At 47.6% G+C, this 13,450-nt stretch overlaps 1 protein-coding gene across 1 annotated transcript; it reads right to left on the reverse strand.

Annotated features, from left to right (window-relative positions):
- Nucleotides 1-9,091: 9,091 nt before the first annotated feature.
- On the reverse strand, nt 9,092-12,357 carry LOC144717260 (uncharacterized). Its single transcript, XM_078592673.1, has 2 exons — nt 11,763-12,357; nt 9,092-10,634 (listed from the first exon to the last, which is right to left on the reverse strand). The coding sequence occupies exon 2, from the start codon at nt 10,623-10,625 to the stop codon at nt 10,278-10,280; it is 348 nt and encodes a 115-aa protein (XP_078448799.1). The 5' UTR covers nt 10,626-10,634; nt 11,763-12,357; the 3' UTR covers nt 9,092-10,277.
- Nucleotides 12,358-13,450: the final 1,093 nt, after the last annotated feature.

Here is a 13,450-nt window from a genome sequence, read left to right on the forward strand (position 1 = left end):
TTTCAATGTGTGGATGAAGCGTCATTTACACCTATATGTGCACTCATAACTAACTCTGCACGCGCGCTGTTTGGACACGGTGCCATACAACGCGTGCCAATGTACAGGGTGTTTCAAAAAAATGGACCCGATTTGAAATCGCTATATTTCTGAAATTGGGTCCATGTTTTTTGAAACACCCTGTATATATGTTGTTGACCTCCTGTTGCACCGTGCATAGCGAACCGTGATAATCGGAGTGCAACCTTTGCGATTGTATGACGACTATTGTGCAAACGCTTTTTTTTTAATAGATTTGCATCTTCATAATGCCCTTGTGTTTTTGGAGTATTTAACTCGCGTCCTCCGTGATGTGCTTGATTCACAAAGTTAAAATCAGCTTTGTAAATAAACAAAAAAAAGTGAAATGTTGCATCATTGGTACACACGAGTGCGTTTGCACGAAGACGAATCGGACTGTGCTGAGAGTAAACGTTTTCATTATTTTCAAATTCCAACGCGCAATGAGGGCGCGGAAAAATATACACACACTTTGTTCTTTTTATAGCCATAAATCTGTTTATCCGTCCATCCATCTGTTTCACATTTATATATTTATTTGCCGATTGTACTCTCCCTCAAGTCAAAGGATCGCCCGCGCAGTTTGGCACTGCGTAACCTTTGTGCTCTGTGAGACCACCATGGCAAGATTACCGGCGGTCACAACGCCGTTCTGCTTACACTTCAAGACAGTGTCCGACATTGGTGCCACTGTAGAGGCAAAGCTCTGCTTTTGTGGATTTCGCACCCTTTTTTTGGTTGTTTCTCACACAGTGAGAGTTTTCCGAGTGCCGTCTGGGCTTCGTAGAACGCCTCCGGACGACACAGAAGCCGCGCTCTGCGCCGTCGACTTCTCTGCCCGTTGATTCATGGGGAGCCACGCGGCATTGTCTCCGCTCGGCTCGCAAACACGCCCGAGACATTGGATTCTGGTTCAATGTTTTTCCTTAAGTCATCCGCCTCATGCAGCAGAGGTGGAGCCATATTCTTTGTTTTTTCGGTAAAGTCACGTAGGTAAAAATGTAATGAATTAAAAATGAAAACAACTAAATTAAATCACGACGTTTCGGGCGCAACACAAGCGTCTGTCTTCAGGTGGGGACAACGCAGGGAAAGCACAACCACTTAAGTGTGTCTAAGAGATGGCTGTGACGAGGAATTATATAGTTGCGGGGGAAGGAGGGGGGGCATGGTGAGTGTGGGGGCGGGGTGTGGGCTGGGAGGTAACGCCTGGAGTTCAAACTGAAGCTTTGTGATGCAGGGGGCGGAAGTAGATAAGAAAGCTAAGTTAAGCCGAGTGTGGGGGCGGGGTGTGGGCTGGGAGGTAACGCCTGGAAAGATAAAGCGTTTGCCTTATCGAGCCGTTGCTCCACAGCCGTGCACATTTAACCTCATCAGCATTGCGGTCGTGTCGTCAATGACATCGCGCAGTCTTCAAATGCTGTATACCTAAATTCCTATGGGAGAATAAAAATAAAATTATCTCTCTTTAGAGAGTGCCAATTAATCGCGAGAATGTTTAACTACCGCAGATACATTCTTACGGGGGGGAGGAGGTGGGGGGGAGAAATTACACGCGTTGCAAAAATTTGTGGCAGGAGGAATTTGTTGTAGATTTAATATTCCAAGTGGGGGCATTATAGAAAAAAAACGTAGTTTTGTATTTTTATAATACAGAACCATTACTTTTAAATCATTAATTCGGTTTCGTAGCGCAACAAAATTGCATCGTTCCCGCTCGGTGGAAGTCGCTCCGTTGCTGGAGGCGCCGAAAAGAGACAAAGTGATCGCTCTGTTCGTACCCCCCTCCCGACCCCGCCGCTCTGCCGGTTGCACCGACAGAGCGCCCCGCCGAACCCAGCCCCCGAGTCGAAGCCCCCTCGTTGGAATTCACCCCTTAAATGCGGTGTAATTGCGCCGAGGCTACTGTGGCCCCAGGCCCAGCGCTGCGTGCGCACGCTTCCGTTCCCGCCGCCAAGTGCCCCCTCCTCCTCCTCCCCTTCTCTCATCGGGCAGCAGCGAGCTCTGACCCGCCGTGCGAATGGTCGCGCTTGGTGAGACCTCGGTACAACGCCACAACCCACCGCACCTTTTTGTTTTGTTTTTCTCCGGCGTGGAGATCTCTGAGTTGAGGCGCCCGAGGAAGAGTGCGAAAGTGAAGTTGGCTGCGTTGCAGGTGACGATTCGTTTTGGGAATGCGAGCGAGCTTCATGCCAGCGGTTCTCTACCCACCCACACACACGCACGCGTCTGCCATCTCGATGAGATCACGATCCGTTGCGCTAATTAGAGTCAATTAGGGCATGCTGAGCGGCGCGGCGCATTTACATGCGCAAATGAGGAAATGTGGCATAAACTATTGCTCCTTGGTGACTCTGGCATATGTGGATGAAAAAAATAAAATAAAAATCAATCTACCTTATGGCTATTAAAGTGTTTCATGCAGATGGCTGTATAGTCCATTAACCCAACTGTAAGTAACCGCTGCAAAGATAGAGTTGTCCATTCTTACGAACGTGGTAAACATAATTGCTGAAGGTACACGAGAGGTGCAATTGCGGCGTTAATCATGCGTAAAGGATAGAACACGCAACTTTTAGTTTTCGCCAAACGGCAACACTTGCAACACGCGCGCTGGTCGGGATGAGCGCTATGAGCAACACCTTCGTAGCCTCGCACACACTTGCATTTGAGAGACGTTGGAGACAAAGAGGGGATCGCCCGGGCGACGGTCTCTGTTATTATTACACGGAAAACAATGTCTGCAAGTCAGCAGGGTTTCCATTCGCGACTTTGACACTATTTTGACCGTCAGTATCATACTTGACGTTCACAAACTGCACTCGAAATATGCACGGGGCGCTTCGGGACGTCTCCGTGCGTGTGTGGGTGCGTATGAATGTGTTTGTGCATTCGCATGTTTTTTCGTATCCCGTAAGGAAATGTTTTTTTTCTCTTTGTTGCCATGCACACGATTACTCCCGGCGTCTTATCGCTCCTGGAGAGCTTATCGGCGAGTAATTCGTACACAAGGTACTCCATAATTGATCTCCCTTGCCTAATGTGGTAAAGGCTAAAGCTTATATCCAATTTGTGGAGGGATGATGTATAGTTTAAAATGAGTGGCTTGTAATAAAGTGAGACATGTATTTTTAATGGACAGTACAGATTTCCTTACAGAGTCTCCGGAGCCTTGCGAGCGGCACTATCTGCGCGTAACTACACAAGAGCAGCTGTCTTATCAGCCTGTAATTCAAGAGTATGGTGGAGCATCGGTTTAAGGCTTCACTCATGACGTTATCCATATGGCACTGTCAAAATTGACGTCATTGCCGTCAAAACTTTGCTTGATATCGACAGCACACGCTGCAATTGAGTTACAGCGATAATAATAATAATGCTTTCCTATATCCTGGAAAGCTTCACTTAGTCTCAATACGCTTTGTAAAGGGGAGTTCTGCTTTACCTGTTTGGCGAATTCCTTATTGAATATCATTGTAGATCGTCAAAAACCAGATTAACCAGAGCAAACACGTGCCCGTGTAGGAACAGCGCTGCCTTCGATTGACCACTGTCTTGCCTTGCATGTCGGACGTCTCATGCCCACGATGATCTCTTATCTACCCAACGGTGGACTAAAGTGCTGGGCCACAAAGCAAGCACCTCCACAGTCAGCTAAGGACCCACTCGGGGTTTGTGCCGCTCTTCTTCTGCTGCTCATTGACTTAGTTGAGTTCATTCTGCAGTGAATACAAATAAAGCTTTAATTTGGCACCAGTCCGATGTGAGCAACTCCCTTAAGCGTATTCGCTAAACTGACAACTTTACTCAGAATTGATTATGGATATATATGAGTGTATGTGTACGTGGTGTGAATGTGCCACTGTGCGTATATGGGTACATGACCTTCATAGGCGCTACTCGCTAACAGCACTTGCCCCAGCAGTCTGTTAAGACTATTTACGTGGATATTTGTCTTTGGGCTACATTTATAGTGTTTTAGCGCACCGTCTTTCACAACTGACCAACTAAATTTGGTTCCTGACCATGGTTAACATCATTGGCGAGTGATATATGAACCTGTCCAGGGCTGTTAGGGACGTATTTGCATTTGTGCGCGACTATGGCGTTCTTGGAATTTCCAACCCTGTTTTCTTATTAAACCGTTGTTTGTGGGATGCTTGAAAGTCAACCCTCCCCCCATTTGAGCATCGCCCCCCTACTCTCGGTGCCTCCCTGATGACACAAGAGCCACACGACAACACCCCCCGTGCTAGTGCTTTCGGACGTCGGCAGCAAATGAAGGATTTGTGGCCAGGTGTGGAGCCGCGATAGGGTGGGTGTCTGCAAGCCCGATGTGTGACTCGTCAGAGAAGAACAAAAGCCACTGGCACGGGTGTCTCCCTGCAAGGCAGGAGGCAGCTTCTAAACATATCTGGTGCAGCAAGGCCAAAGGAAGACTAATGGTAGTCAAGGTTGAACGGAGTCTAATGCCTGTCATCCAGCACCGTGGTGGATCAAACAAAATGTTGTAAAAAAAAACCTTTGCGTGGGTATCGATGGTACCATACCCTGGCTCGCCAGGGGAAGGCAGAAACATCAAGAAGTGTACTAATCTCCACCCTAGAGGCCGACCAAAATTCTGTTTCGGCGCCGAAAGTTGGCAAATGGCCTCTTTCGGCATAGTTTCGGTTTTGGCTGAAAGTCAATTTTTTACTTTCGGCTTCGGTTTCGGCCAAAAGTGTAGTTACATTTTCGGTTTCGGCCGAAACCAGAAATTCAGTTTCGGTCGGCCTCTACTCCACCCTTTCCATTCGTATGGGAGGGAGTGTGTCTCCTTCAAGCGGGTGGGTTTTCTCCAGGCGCTCCGGTTTCTTCCCACGTGTATGAACACTCGTCCAAAATTGGCTAAAAAACATTTAATCATGGGCTCCTCCGTGTTTGTGCATTACGCATCGCTGTGTGATGTAGTTGCATCAGACGGCCACTGCATCGCGCGCTTTCAGTTGCGCTTCTGTGGCCGTCTGGAACGCTCTTCTGATATTAGGAAGTCACTGGCGCTATGCACTTTTAAATCTAGATTGAAAACTAGTTTCTTTAGAATAGCTTTTTAGTGTTTAGTTTGTTGTCCATCCCCCGCACCTCCGATTAGCACAGTTGCCTATGTACGCCGCAAAAAGGAGTTCAACAAACATATATTTTGTAAAAACCCAGTTGTATTATTATAGACACCATTTTCAAGAGAACCGCTGGAAAATTGCCATAACGTGCCCCCGAACGGGATCTGTTTGGTGGCTCATGAGGGGTTGTGGTTGCACTCCAGTTCTGTGCAACGGCCGGTTTTCTACGCCAAAAGATTGAGTGTGTCAAAGATCACCGGCTTGTAAGTGGTTAATCACCATTATTGTCTCTGCCGTAATAAATCCTGCCCCAACAAACGCAGCTCTGCCACGCGGCGGACAGATCATTGACAAATACCGCCACCGCCGCTCCCAATACACCCTGTAAAGCACGGGAAGCATAGCGCCACCCCTCTGCTGCTCACTCTGTCTCCAAGAGGGGACAAACAGACCCGAAATTTACAGCCCAGGCATAAATAACGGTGCAAGGAAGGGAGCAAAAGCGCTTGAAAGCAAACTGCTGCAGCTGGCAAGTTTATGGCTGCTCCCTCTATTGTCCAGGTTCAATTGCTGTTTTATTCGCTCTAAACGAGGCTATTAGGAGCTCCCTAGGACCAAGCGTGGATATCGCGGTGCCATTTCTTTTTTTAAAGCGAAGTGCAACGCTTAATGTTGGTTAATTGAAGCGTTAAAAAAAAAACGGGGCTGCTTTCCGCTTGTGGAACAGCTGCAATTAGCAACGGAAACCGATTAAAAAAAACAAAACTTAAATGCACTTCGCTCGTTTTGCTCACCTTACAAATGTCCTCTAAACACTTAAATTTGTGTTGCTTTACACATTACAGAAATGGGAAGTTGTCTGCATTGCGACTGCAGAATATTACTGCTCTGGCCATATAAAGGGTCTGCTTAGTTTGGTGATGCAGCATGCTTAAGGGAAATAAAGTAATCAAAAATATATTTGTTGTCAAAACTTTCTACGCCGTTTCGCCAGTGTCATTAAAAAAAACCTGAAATCATGCAAATCATTGGCAGAGCAGCCACCAGCTTTTCCACTGCTCACCAGAAAGGAACGCGCTTCGTTCAATGTAATATACACACTGTGATTATGCTTAATTGTATTAGCTTGCCACGCTCCGCGCGTTTCTTTTATAGGTTGATATTGAATATTCTCAAAGTGCAAACTAATGCATTAGGCCCCTTTTTAAAGCGTTTAGCCCGATTTAAACACAATGCCCAAACAGAGCCATCATTCATCTGTCTCCCAGCACATATCTTGTGGTGTGTGATCACCGGCTTGAAATTGAAAGCCTCGCTGGGACTTGTTATCCGCGCCTCCTGCTGCACTCCGTGGCAATTGGGGGGGCTTAATTCCTTCACGCGCTGCGCCTGTGCCCTCTTGTACATTTACAGCCCCTTTTATGAAACATGTTTCACTTCCTCTTATTATAGTAGACAAATATCACTTTGTGTGTGCATGGCTACACGTGTAAAGTTTGTATGCATAGAGCTGTGGGGTAGCTGTGTGTGTGTGATCTTATGATGCAAATGTGGAATGCTAAAGGAAGTCGGCTTCTATCATTCCAGAATGACTGATAAAGGCAGAAATGTCAGCTCTTCCCACATTAATGTTTCCAATGTGTCTCTAATGAGCGCATGGTGCGGCAGTCTCATGTGATTAACTGTTCTAATTTCATCTTTATCTAATTCGTACTTTATCTGTCAAGCTACAGCTCATCCCAGCAATGAAATCAACGGATTTTGGGTCGCGGTGTAGAGCATTGCGATTCGAGTTTGCTACACTGTGCCTGAAAATACAGTTCAATGGCCAAATGCCCTCACCAACAACATAGTTCGTACATTTGAAATCATATTTACCGGAACACTCGACAGTCTGCAAACATCCCTGAGCTCCCAAAGAGACGCCTCGCTAAGATAGAAATGGCAACGCCCGTAGGTTGATGAGGGTCACGCCAGGGGAGGGGAGGGGGTGGAGTGCGTGGCTGTTAACCCAATGTTTAGCCCCGCAGACAAACAGGACGCCGCCAGACGGGACACCACCAAGCTAGCCGCGTTTACTTTGCCTGTAATCAGTGATGGCCACTTTGCACTGCTCCCATACTGCTAAATCAATGGGCGTCCCACACAGCACAACGCACTAGGCCCAGGCTGGGGCTCCCCAGGGACGTGGGGGCGTCATTCCTCTTGGAGTCCCACTCCTGACGTTTATTGCCCACTGATTAGGGTGCAGGCAGTTCACATATCACACAGCTGGTAATTGTCAAATAAGTTGTTTCATTTTTCAGTGCGGCATCATTTGCCGTGTCGCTTCGTGAGTAGTATTGCTGTGAAATATTATTCTTAGCCGTGTTTAGGTGGCACGGCCTCACGGAGTTATTTGCATGCTGCGATGTGTGCCTTGTGTTGTAGCTGGGATTTGGAGCCAGGTGACACCAAGCCGGCTGCTGTCACACGTGCATACTTTGAATGTTCTTCCCGTGAGTTTTCTCCAAGTACGTACTCAGATTTATTCAGACACTGAATAAAAAAAAATGCTCAAAAGGGAATTGGCCAAACATCTCAAGCAAGACCCTCCTGAAAACGATCCGTGAGATTTTACGAAGATTTCCAGAATAAGTATAAAATATAGAAATTGATATATTTCAGTTAGTGTGAGGATGCATAGCATTAAATCAGCCCAAATTATACATAACCATTAAATATACAGTACAGTATTTTAATAGAGGGATTGAGGACTGAAAAGACACTGGCACTCATCTTATAAATAAAAATGCATAAATGTTTTAAGCACTGCTTTAAAAAGAGCGCCTGTAGCCAAGGCATGCCAGCGTGTACCTGCGGGAGATGAGCTGGCAGGACCATTATTCTCTACGTGTGGAGAGACGAGCGTTACTCCAAAAGGGAACGCTCACCCCACCACCCCCGGTCCCCTTTGTGTATGAAACATTTATTGTTGGGCCGTTTTATTTGTTGCGTGACTTGGAGGCTGGGCACCTTCCCAGCTCTCATCACTAATTCATTGGGGGGGGGGGGCTTGAAAGTGCCGCGGTGAGCACAGGCAGTTCCACGCTAGCCAACGGCGAGCGAGTCACAGGATGGGGACGCAATGTGCCTCGTGCTCAGCTCGTGGATAGAGCACCAGCCAATGATTAGCAGGCGTGTTCTAACCGTGCGCATGTTCAAGTCAAGTTTATTTTGTTTAACCAGGTGAGGACTCAACAGACCAAGATGAGTCTAATTTGGAAGAGTGACCTGGGTCAACAAAATTACAAAGGCAAGCAAAACAAAGTCCGGCATACACGCGGTGTGTGTGTGTGTGTATATATATGTGAAAGACTGCATTTGATAAAGATTCACAGTGTCGTCGTTCTCATGCCAGCGGTGCTCATCCCACTCTTCATCCTCAATCATGGGTAGAAATTCCACATTCCTACACTGGGCACCATTGCATCCGAAAATTTCCCTCAAAGTGGGGCTGAGTCGACCCCCAATCCAAGATTTGGGCTCACAACCTCAAGACATGTGGGTGTTCTGCCACGGCGTAACACAACAGCGTTCGGTACTTTTTTATTGATTCATGACGATTGATAATTATCACGTAGTCCAATCTAGATTTGAAGTTTTTGTGACTGCAGGAATCCATACTCTTTGGTTCTTTCGGTAAAGTCACGTAGGTAGAAAAATAAAATAAATTAAATCACGACGTTTCGATTGCAACACAATCAATTATCATCAGGTGGGAAACCCACAGCAAGAATTTGTTTTGCTGAAGTGGGAGAGAGATGCCGTGGTAAGAGGTTATATAGGTAAGAGAGGGGGAGGGTGAAGGGAGGGGGGTAGGGGGAGGGGAGCGTTATTTTATACCTACGTGACTTTACCGAAAGAACCAAAGAGTATCACGTCGTCCAGTTTGTACTTTTCTTAATTTGCAAGTGAGGGTAATGAAGGTTGTACCTTGAGTGCTGGTAGAGTGATTAGCCAAAGCACACGGACCCGGGTGCGAAAGCACATTAAGCTGATTAACTGAGGTGAAGGCTCTCGGAAACTTATGTTCTTAGAAAATGTAATTTAAATAACAAGGTTAAATATTTAAGCAAAGAGATGAATCGTTTGTTGCTGACTCATTATGCACAGACAAAATGCACTCAAATACTGTTGAGCAATCGTCATCATATACGCATTGTTGTTTAAAAGGGATCTGCCTATGGCAATTTGAAAATACACTGTAAATGATATTCATTTAGGTAGAACGCGTGGATACAACATATCTCTGCAATTACCACGTGCTTGTGCGTTTGATGCTATGTTATGACGGCATGGTAGTGATTAATTAATGTATCGCCCCTGTAGTGATAGCTTACGACTTGTTACTTAATGTGGGGGGAAAAACATACTTAACCCACCATGAATTATAAATCAGATATTTAATCCACACTATGCTGCAGAGATTTGTCTCCGTTGAGGATAAACAAAAGCACTTTTCGGCCCAAGTTTTATGTTTAAAATTTCACAAACTTTAGCAGGCGTTCAATTGCAGGTCTGCAGGCGATTTCAGCAATATCAATATAATTAATTGACCGAGAATATTTTTCAGACTTTTTCACGACATTTCTCCTTGGAATATTTGACCACCACCTTCAGGATTTCCACTTTTGACCAGAGCGAACCAACCCTTACGAGAGGATAACTGTGACGGTGATGTGGCCCAGCGGTAGTGTAGTTTGCATCCACCGGCCGCTCTGATTAATACCGAGGGTGAAACAAACCGTAATAATCCGCGCCGTTTGCTTTACAGGACATGTTACTCTGAGATCACTCGCAAGATTAGGCCATTGTGTGCCAGCGTCAGCAATTATCGCCACCTACTGGCAGTCGAATGCCCCAGGCCACTCTTGCTAATTAGACTCGTGATCTCACGAGTCCCTACCTGCTTAAACGAAATAACCTTGGAATCTCACAACAACGACGGGTCAATAAAACTCCTGGCTAGCCGTACTGCCACCTATAGAAACCTGATAGTCGTGCGGGCATCTGTCGCGGACACACGACAATGCCCCCCCCCTCCATCTCCGCAACGATCCACTAACCCTCCACGCGTCACGGAGGCACACACTCACTGCTGGGCGAGGAGGAGGTGGTGCTGTAGCCCAGCGGTAGTGGCGGGGGCAGTGCCGCTGCTGCCGCCGGGTGTTGCGGATGCGACGGCGCCCTGTGGTGGGCCTGCTGCTGCTGCTGTTGCTGCTGCTGGTGGTGGTGGTGGTGGTAGTGGTGGTGCCCGTTGAGCGGCGGCGCGAAGTTGCCCGGGAAACCAGAGCCGGCGCCGGGGAACAGGAAGGGGTACGGCACGGGGACTGGGTAGCCGCAGAGGGGACCGCCGGCGCCGGGGCTGGAGCACGAGCCTCCGCCGACGGTGCCCTTGGCGCCAACTCCTCCAGCGCTGGCCATGCCCGAGGTCTGATCGCACGCACGAGTGGGGGGGGGGGGGAGGGTCCCCGCAGAGAGCCTCGTTTTAGCCGGGTCTGTCCGGGGTCAGTGACCCGCAAAACATATTTTGGCCACGTGGCACATGATATCTAGTAATTCGTGCTAAGGGGCTCTAGCTACTGGTCATGTACCACCTACTCCGGCCTACCAGCAACCTGGAGAATATTCCGTGAGAAATTAAGGCTTGGTTGAGTGCCCACAGCGATCCCTGCCGTAACCTGGGCAGGGTTAAGAAACGGCTGATATGTGAGCTGCCTGGCCGCTGGTGGAGAATTGAGAGTCGAGGTGGGATAGAGATCTGTGCTTAAGCATTTCAGTGTGGGTTTGGTGCGAGTTTGTTCACTTTGGGAGTTTGTCTGGTCACCGTGGCAATGAGCTACATTCATTTGTAACAGTTACGTTGATTTTCATCATATAAAATGAAGATGCAAACTCAATAGTAAAATGACACTGTGTAAAGTCAAAGTTAACGATGTCTCAAGATACTCTATATCCCAGTGACCACTCATGTACACATTGCTCTCGAGCTCTCGAGCGCTGCTGAAAGTCTCGCTATGAGACCTCTCTCACAGTTTAATAGACGAACTGGGGCTACATTTACACATTAAAGCCTATTTCATTTAAAACGCTTAATTCCACATTTCATGAGGCTACTTTCATTACCACCCTACCATATCAAATGGTAATGGTGATTTTAATATGTGGAGTAGTGGTTTATTGTGTCTTGTTTATACGTGGAGTACTGTACTCTATGCCATGTGGTAAATAGAACCCATGGCTCTTTTGTGGCTGCCACGAGCGGTATATAAAAGCTAGAATTCCCCCCCACTCAGAACGTTCATACGTCACCTCCATTTCAACATAATATTTTACGTTATTTTTATTTAGCCTGGAGCGTGTTTGGATATAGTATTTGTGTGGTTGTGTAGATTAATGTATTAACCATGCATGTGTACAATATCTTGAAAGGAAATCAAAACATTTTTCTCAATAGGGTCACTTGCAATCTAGCGTACACTTGCTGAGGAGATTGGTGCATCAGGCTTCCACACAGTTTTTTGGATTGAGAACTGTCCGTGTTGAAATGATGTGGCTCACCTCCACTTCGGAATAAATCCACAGTTTCCCGCAACAGCTCTGCTGAGGGTGCACTTTCCAAATGCGATCAACTCCGTCTGCACATCCCGGCTCCGAGAAATCCCACGCTTGTTCGTTTGAGTTGCCAAGCCGAAGGGGGGAAATCGTGTTTATCTTTGCACAAGCTCTATCGATTATGCAGGCAAGATGCGAGCGAATCCTCTATTGCTTAAGGTTCCGCTTGCTGCACCACTTCCCCCGCACGCGTCAGTTCATTTGCCAGGGCATTTCATTCCATTTCGCATCGCAGTCCCAAGTCGACCTCCCCCAACCCTCTTGCCCTGCGAACACGACCCAGTTGCTCCGTCAGTCAGCTGGGTGGCGGAGACGGCGGCGTCGGCGTCTGGGGCCGCTGGGCAGAGCGATGGAGCTGCCCGTGCTGCGTTGGAGCCCGGGTCGCCTGACCCCTGTAAGACGGCGGGTCGTGAGCTCCTGTCTCCCTCCTCGACGGTGCTCGCTCGCTGGGAAGGGGGTTCCCCCGCTGACTCCAAGCCGCTCTCTGCGACCTCCGACCCTTGCTGGGGTGCGCAGGCTCCCAGCCGCTCAATCACTCCGGGGTCCTAATGGCCCAGAGATAATAGGCAGGGTTAAGCGTGCTGTATCCGTGCCATAAATTATTAACCCCTTTGTGCGGCCTTTCACTGAAGCCGCCGTGCTGAGAAAAGGGACACACAAATAGAGAAAGCAAAAAAGATAAATTACCCTTTGGGCAAAAGAGCTGGAAACGTTAACGATCTGAATTAAAAATAATGCACAGTTTACTAACGCATCAACAAATCACGTCTTTGGCTTGGGGTTTAATTCAGCCCATACATCAAGTAACGCTGTGGCTACCTCGACAGTTTCAACAATAACAGACTCGCGCGTGGCTTAAGCTCGTTTCACTCTTTGCTTCGAGCATAGCCATGGGAGGGACCTTCCCAAACGTGTGAATTGAGAGTGTATACTGCCCTGCATCGCTCCGGGAGTAAGTGAATTCTTACTGTGGTTATCTTAGCACCATCGATACGCACACAGGCACCTCAGCAATGCCGTGCTAATAAGCACTCAATATTTTAGTAACCAGACCAAGATTTGTTTGCCGAATCGATGGCCAAATTAATTTCAATTTTCACTTCTAATTTGAGCGGCAATGATTTTCCCTGCTACCTTTTAATTTATGAACTTGTACAGATCGATGCTCCCAAACACGCGCGCTCCATCGGATCAATCTGTAATCACACAGCAGGCTAGTTACAAGCACATAACTCGTGCTGCTCGATACGCCTTACGCCGTCGCACCCCGGGGCGCATCAGCGATTCCACCGATGGCTTCAAGTGAAGAGCCACACCGCGATGTGCCTCCTTCAAATGTCCATCAACTAAGGGGAGCGCATAACCCGTTGCCTTCCGTTTGACGTCCAGAAATGTGAGTCGGAAGCGTTTGGTAATGAGCCTCTCCCCCCCCCCCCCCTTTACAGACAGGAAAGATCGTTGTAATTTGAGCTCAGGGAAGTTTGACCCTGGGAAAAAAGCATAACAATTCAACTAAGACGCATATTTTCCAGGCTGGTGATCTCAACGGCATTGAAAAAACAACACGTGCGAGAGCACGTCATGAAAACATTGCACTTTCTGTCCCCTTAAACTGATTAATGATGCATAGCACA

The sequence above is a fragment of the Lampetra planeri genome, chromosome 1 (genome assembly GCF_965212315.1).
Source record: "Lampetra planeri chromosome 1, kcLamPlan1.2.h2, whole genome shotgun sequence".
Classification (NCBI taxonomy): domain Eukaryota; kingdom Metazoa; phylum Chordata; class Hyperoartia; order Petromyzontiformes; family Petromyzontidae; genus Lampetra; species Lampetra planeri.

What these genes read in the sequence shown, in the direction of transcription:
- LOC144717260 (XM_078592673.1), bottom strand. Translation starts at nt 10,625, where the DNA reads ATGGCCAGCGCTGGAGGAGTTGGCGCCAAGGGCACCGTCGGCGGAGGC.